Genomic DNA, 6,897 nt, shown 5'->3' with positions numbered 1-6,897 from the left:
CACTCAGTCAAAGTTTATAACAAAACTAGTCGGTTGCCCGTGCGTTGCGACGGCTCACAACAATACCCACATAAATATCTACCAAAAAGATATCAAGATTTTTTATTGATTGTCTCTGCGCTGCACATATTTTTTTTATTTGACTAACCGAGTCGACATCGTGGCAAAGGAAAGACCATGTAGATAGGCGATGCTGAGCCATCGAATGGGTACTATAGGTAGCAAATCAGGGGCCCCCATCTCTTGTCTCTCCCACTTCCAAGGTTTCATAGAGCAGGAAGGGGAAGGGAAGAGGCAGTCATACCTGTTCGTTGCTAGAGAAGGACACGACGAAGACATAGACATCTCGAGGCGACATAGATAGTATACCGCTAGATACATACAGGGAGAGAGCACGCAAGCAGAGAAAGAAGCTCAGCCAGAGCAATTCCAAATCGAGAGGCACCCGCACCATGCGTCAGTCCGAAAAGGGCGAGAGAATGCGAGTGCCTTCTAGCCCTGGACCTGCCGAGGCGACACAACACCACCACCAACTTCGTAGCATATGTCGACTGCTGCCGCGCTACGGGCCTTGGTTGTCTAATATCTCAGATCTGGACTCGTCATCGCCAAGATAACCTAAGCGCGGCAGGCGCCATCGTGTCCTCCTAGGCGGCACACACGAAGAAAAGCCAGGAGCAAGACTGACTCGTCTGTACCCACGTTGACGAGCGTCGGTTGGCTCGTGGCTGCGACCGTGGGTAGGGGCAGCAGGTTGGGGAGGAAGAATAGGGCGAAGGCCGGGAAGACGAACGGGACGTCCGACGACAGCGAAAACAATGGTGCGTGCATGCTGTGAAACACCCTCGTAGACGTGCAATAGCCACTGCGCGGGTCGATGTCGGACGAATACGGGGAGGAGACGCCTGCTCCCACGCCCTCTGCCGAGAATGGGTGGCGTGGAGGCGGAGGCACTAGGGGAGAGAGAAAAGAAGCGGGATGACAAACGAGATGGCGACAACTGAGGCGAGGACCATCATTATCGTGCGAAGGTATAGATGGCCAAATGGGCCGTGTCTGGCGGGCTAATCTGAGACACGGTTCATTTAATAGTGCCTGGGCCAGCCCGACATGATGGTCGTGTCGTGCTTGGGCCGTAGCCTCAGCCCGTAGTGCTGATCCGGCACGACACGATTATATTTTTTTATTTTACAAAATTCATATATATATATATGCAATTTATATTAAATATTAAAAATAATTAACCATGATATTCCACTGATTATATGACTTCACTCAGTGTCTCTCGCCTTTCTTCCATGCTAACGGTCCGGACGTGGAGGTTGTGTGCATGGAGGGATACAATGGGTTAATTTGAGATAGATGTAAGAGGTTATTTATAAAAATATGACGCAGGACGACAGTTGAAATTGGTGTTTTAAGTATAGTAGAGATAAATGATCATTCTTATTTTTTAAATAAGACAAGTAGTCAAAATTTTTAAAAAAATCAACTGCATCATATATTTATGCGTCATATATTTAAAAATGAAGATAGTACTAATAGTTTACTAATAGTTTACTTTTGTCATACGATCTCAGGACTTGCTTGTGTACTGCACTTCCTGTAAATAATGACATAAAGATATAGTTGGATTTGCACTTCCTCTAAATAATGACATAAGGATATAGTTGGATTTGGTCATTATACAGTTTGACATCACTGATCGTCCGTCTTCTGTCACACTGCCGATTACTCAAAAGTTAATCAACCATGAAACCGCAAGTTATGTTGTTTCCAGAAGATATATGACAAATTTCACAAGCTTGGTGGTGAAAAGATGTATGACAAATTTGATATATACCATTTTTTATACCATTTTGATATTGAGCTCAGTTTGGAAGACAGGTATTCTTACATTCATATTTTCCTACCTTTAATTCATAGCGGATATTTAATTCCTATTTTCCTACCTTTGAATTCATAGCGGATATTTAATATCTGGCCAGTGTTCATATGATTACTGGATCAAAATGATTTGAACAGAAAGCGTGTCCGAATTAATATTTTTGTCACACCTAGCAATTGCAAACCAAAGAACCTCTCCTGCCCAATGCCGTCTAATAATACAGTATTCCACAACAAATGCCACGTGGCTTAGTAGATCGGAATGCACACACACAAGAGACAGTATACATACACGCACATCACAGCGAAATGCACACAAGAGTAGTAAGGCTACCCGCAGTGATATACTGTAAAGAAGACGCCACCAATATAAGGCTAGGTATAGAGTAAAATTTTACTACAGTGGAATATTCTATATGTAGCTGTAAACTTATGGGGGGCAAACAAAACGCTATTTACAGCGTCGATGTTTTTTTACTCTATCAGTCCACACGTCCATGGAGCAGGTACGGTGCCGAGCGCCATCAGCCGGTGTGGCGTGCCGAGCGCCATCAGCCGGTGTGGCAGTAGGGGACAAAAAAAAGATATATAATATATGTGGTGATTGGTATAGAGTTGATGTATGGAGTAAATATGACTGCAGTAGATTATGATATAGGGTAGAGAATCTTGATGATGAGGATAGAATATTTCTTTTAAAGTAGAAATTTAGAGTAGAAATTTAGAGTAGAATGAGTGTGGATAGGCTAAAAACAAGAAAGGGTACATGCATGTGTTGCGGTAGAGCAAAGTAGCTAGAAAGCGTCATTCAGATTCAGTAATACAGACGAAACACTGCACACGCGAGAAAGAAGCAGAGGAGGGTGCACAAGATGGATCGAACATGAACATGCGTGAATAGCGACGGCGGGCTGGTTCTCGACTCTGGTGACCTCAGAGCATCTTGTAGTTGACGACGGCGAGGATGACGGCCCAGGCGACGGCGGGCTTCGCGAGGTCGCCAGCCACGGGGTTGACGGCGCCGAACCCGCGCGCGCACGCCACGGCGCCCGCGGCCATGACGGCGCAGCAGGCGAGGCCCGCGCGCGCCGCGGCGTGGCTGCACAGCACGAGTGGCGCCCATGCGAGGGCGGCGCCCAGGTGCGCGGCATAGGGGAGCAGCGTGGCTGCCGGGCGCGCGTGCAGCCCGCCCTCCGCCCACGCCATCCACGCCGCCAGCGCCAGCACCGCCTCCAACGCCACCGACCCGGCCCGCACCACCGCCACAGTCGACGCCGTGGCGGTCTTGGGCGACGGTGGCGACTGCCCCGCGGCGAAGAACGACAGCGCCGTGAGCGCCACGGAGAAGGACACCGCGGCGGCGAGCGAACGGAGCCCACGCCTGCTGCTGTTTGCGCGGCCGCCGCCCGGCTTCTTGTTGGGACCCGAGACGGCCGCCGCGCTCTCGCCGGCGCCGTCGTCCCTGCTGGCACTGGCAACGACGCGCTGGGTCAGACCTTCCTGTGCGGTGGCCATCGAGGCGGAGGCGGAGTCGAAGTCGATCTCTCAGTCTCAGTCTCGGACGGGAGAGCGAGGCCGTCGGATCGTCGCAAGCGCGTTCTAAATACGTGCGAGGTTTCCTCGCGTATGGACACGTGTGGCGGGAAGGTGACACGTGCATGTCAGAGGAGGAGCCCTTTAAATTATGGAGCTTCCATGCCAGGTGACCGGGCACTGGACTACTGGAGTTGGAGCTGATCAGGACGATGGAGTAGGACAAATAACTGACTGACCCCAACGGAGACGCCTGCTTGCTTTCCTACTCATCCTGCTCCTACTCGACTTAGGCCTCATCCCCGATTCCACGCAGGGACCGATTATTTTGTTTTTTAGCCCTTTTTTGACAAAAATTTACGTTTGGACCCCCAGAAATTTTATTTTCAAGTTTGGACCCGATGCTTGGCGCTATAGGCTGTGGCGCCGAGCCTATGGCACCGAGGTCTGACGTGGCAGCAACGGCTACCTTCGCCTAGGGCTGACCTGGCACCGACGTGGCGGCGACGCGGCCTCGTAGCTCGGCGCCATATATCTTGGCGCCGAGCTACGGATGCCTATAAAAACGGCCGCGCGAGTGGTCGAGAGCAGCACATTTCCTCTCATTTCCAAACTTCGGAAAAATTTGCTAGATTCAAATATTTGAGTTGGTTCACTTCGTAGACCAAGGTATGGTGCCTAACTGATTCGTTTTTGTCGGCGTTTCGAGACCGGGGGTCCCTCGGGCCGACGAGTGAGTGTCGCTGCGTGCCCCAGCCCAGATGGGTCGAGCGCGTGGGCGAGCGCGAAGGGGGGAAGGAGCGAGGCGGCCGGTGACCGGCGTGAGAGAGGTAGGAATCCCGCGGCCTCCGTGTTCGTCCCGCGCCCAGGTCGGGTGCGCTTGCAGTAGGGGGTTACAAGCGTCCACGTGGGAGAGGGAAGCGAGCGGCCCCAAGAGAGCGCCTGTCCCGTCCTCGTCCCCGCGCGGCCAACCCTCTCTAAGAGGGCCCTGGTCCTTCCTTTTAGGCGTAAGGAGAGGATCCAGGTGTACAATGGGGGCGTAGCAGAGTGCTACGTGTCTAGCGGGGGAGAGCTAGCGCCCTAAGTACATGCCGATGTGGCAGCCGGAGAGATTTTGGCACCCAGCTGGTGTGATGTCGTGGTCGTCGGAGGAGCGACGGAGCCTGATGGAGGGACAACTGTCGGAGCGGTTGAGTCCTTGCTGACGTCCTTCTGCTTCCGTAAGAGAGCTGAGAGCCGCCGTCGTCACAGAGCATGCGGGGCGCCATCATTACCTATCTGGCGGAGCTTGCCAGATGGGACACCGGTCTTGTTCTCTGCGGCCCGAGTCGGCTCGAGGTAGGGTGATGATGGCGCTTCCTGTTGACGTGGCTGGCCTGCGCCCTAGGTTGGGCGACGTGGAGGCTCCTCCGAAGCCGAGGTCGAGTCTGTCTTCCATGGCTGAGGCCGAGCCCGAGCCCCTGGGTCGGGCGAGGCGGAGGTCGTTCGGTAGAGGCCAGGGCGGAGTCTGAGCCCTGGGGTCGGGCGAAGCGGAGTTCGTCGTCTTCCGGGGCTGAGCCCGAGTCCGAGCCCTAGGTCGGGCGGAGCGGAGTTCGTCGTCTTCTGGGACTTAGCCCGAGTCCGAGCCCTGGGTCGGGCGGAGCGGAGTTCGCCGTCTTCCGGGACCTAGCCCGAGTCCGAGCCCTGGGTCGGGCGGAGCGGAGTTCGCCGTCTTCCGGGGCCTAGCCCGAGTCCGAGCCCTGGGTCGGGCGGAGCGGAGTTCGCCGTCTTCCGGGACTTAGCCCGAGTCCGAGCCCTGGGTCGGGCGGAGCGGAGTTCGCCGTCTTCCGGGACTTAGCCCGAGTCCGAGCCCTGGGTCGGGCGGAGCGGAGTTCGCCGTCTTCCGGGACTTAGCCCGAGTCCGAGCCCTGGGTCGGGCGGAGCGGAGCTTCCTATGGTGCCTTTGGCAGGGCCTGACTGCCTGTCAGTCTCACTGTGTCAAGTGGCACTGCAGTCGGAGTGGCGCAGGCGGCGCTGTCCTTTTGTCAGGCCGGTCAGTGGAGCGGCGAATTGACGGCGGTCACTTCGGCTCTGCCGGGGGGCGTGCGTCAGGATAAAGGTGTCAGGCCACCTTTGCGTTAAATGCCCCTGCGATTCGGTCGGTCGGTGCGGCGATTTAGTCAGGGTTGCTTCTTAGCGAAGGCAGGGCCTCGGGCGAGCCGGAGATGTGTCCGCCGTTGGAGGGGGGCCTCGGGCGAGACGGAAATCCTCCGGGGTCGGCTGCCCTTGTCCGAGGCTAGGCTCGGGCGAGGCATGATCAAGTCGCTCGAATGGACTGATCCCTGACTTAATCGCACCCATCAGGCCTTTGCAGCTTTATGCTGATGGGGGTTACCAGCTGAGAATCAGGAGTCTTGAGGGTACCCCTAATTATGGTCCCCGACAGTAGCCCCCGAGCCTCGAAGGGAGTGTTAGCACTCGCTTGGAGGCTTTCGTCGCACTTTTTTGCAAGGGGACCAGCCTTTCTCGGTTGCATTTTGTTCCGGTGGGTGCGCGCGAGCGCACCCGCCGGGTGTAGCCCCCGAGGCCTCGGAGGAGTGGTTTCACTCCTCCGAGGTCTTAATGCCTTGCGTAACGCTTCGGCCGGTCTGGTTGTTCCCTCATGCGAACTGGCCGTAGCCCGGGTGTACGGTCGGGGCCCAAGTTCTCGGGCTGGTATGTTGACGCTGTCAACGGTTCGGCCGGAGCCGGGTTTGCGAGAGCAGCCCCCGAGCCTCTGCACAGGGCGAGAGGGCGATCAGGGACAGACTCGGCTTTTTTACATACGCCCCTGCATCGCCTTTCCGCAAGGAGGAGGGGGGAAAGCGCCATGTTGCCCTCGATGGGCGCCGAACATGGTGTCTCCAGTGAGCTGCAAGCGGGTAATCCGAGTGGACGTCCGTGCCCCGTTCGTTAGGGGTCGGCTAGGGGCCTAGAGGCACGCCCAAAAGTACCTGCGGGTGATCTGCCAGACCTGGTCCCCTGGCGACGGGGTCCGAGGGCTCGATGCCTCCCTCCGATGGGATTCCGTTACAAGATCGCTCCCGCTGGTCTCGGAAATGTCCTAGGGTACCTCGGGAGCGCAGCCCGAGCCTTGGTTATGTATCGAACGTACCCATGGTCATCCCTCGCTCGGCGTCTGAGGCGGCTGTGAACCCTTCGGGGGCCAGCCTTCGAACCCCTGATCAGTAATGGGCGCGGAGCCCGAGTAGCCTGAGGCGGCCGTGGAACCCTTCGGGGGGCCGGCCTTCGAACCTCTGACCAGTAGTGGGTGTAGGGCCCACGCGATCTGAGGCGGCTGTTGAACCCCTGGGGGGGCCAGCCTTCGAACCTCTGATCAGTAGGGAGGCTCGGAGCCCGGTTCCTTCACGGGGAAGGATCCTTTTTAGGGTATCCCCCTTTCCCGGTCCCTGTTGCAAGAGAGAGAGAAAGAGGAAAAAAGGAAAAGGATACGAAATT

At 56.0% G+C, this 6,897-nt stretch overlaps 1 protein-coding gene across 1 annotated transcript; it reads right to left on the bottom strand.

Annotated features, from left to right (window-relative positions):
* Window positions 1-2,560: 2,560 nt before the first annotated feature.
* Window positions 2,561-3,450, bottom strand: LOC103629328 (translocator protein homolog). The gene has a single exon (XM_008650483.3). It carries the CDS (start codon window positions 3,400-3,402, stop codon window positions 2,821-2,823), a length of 582 nt encoding a protein of 193 aa, XP_008648705.1. The 5' UTR covers window positions 3,403-3,450; the 3' UTR covers window positions 2,561-2,820.
* Window positions 3,451-6,897: the final 3,447 nt, after the last annotated feature.

The sequence above is a fragment of the Zea mays genome, chromosome 6 (genome assembly GCF_902167145.1).
Source record: "Zea mays cultivar B73 chromosome 6, Zm-B73-REFERENCE-NAM-5.0, whole genome shotgun sequence".
NCBI lineage: Eukaryota > Viridiplantae > Streptophyta > Magnoliopsida > Poales > Poaceae > Zea > Zea mays.
The sequence above is the reverse complement of the archived record's forward strand: the minus strand, read 5'-3'. Positions and strand labels throughout refer to the sequence as shown.

What these genes read in the sequence shown, in the direction of transcription:
- LOC103629328 (XM_008650483.3), bottom strand. Translation starts at nt 3,402, where the DNA reads ATGGCCACCGCACAGGAAGGTCTGACCCAGCGCGTCGTTGCCAGTGCC.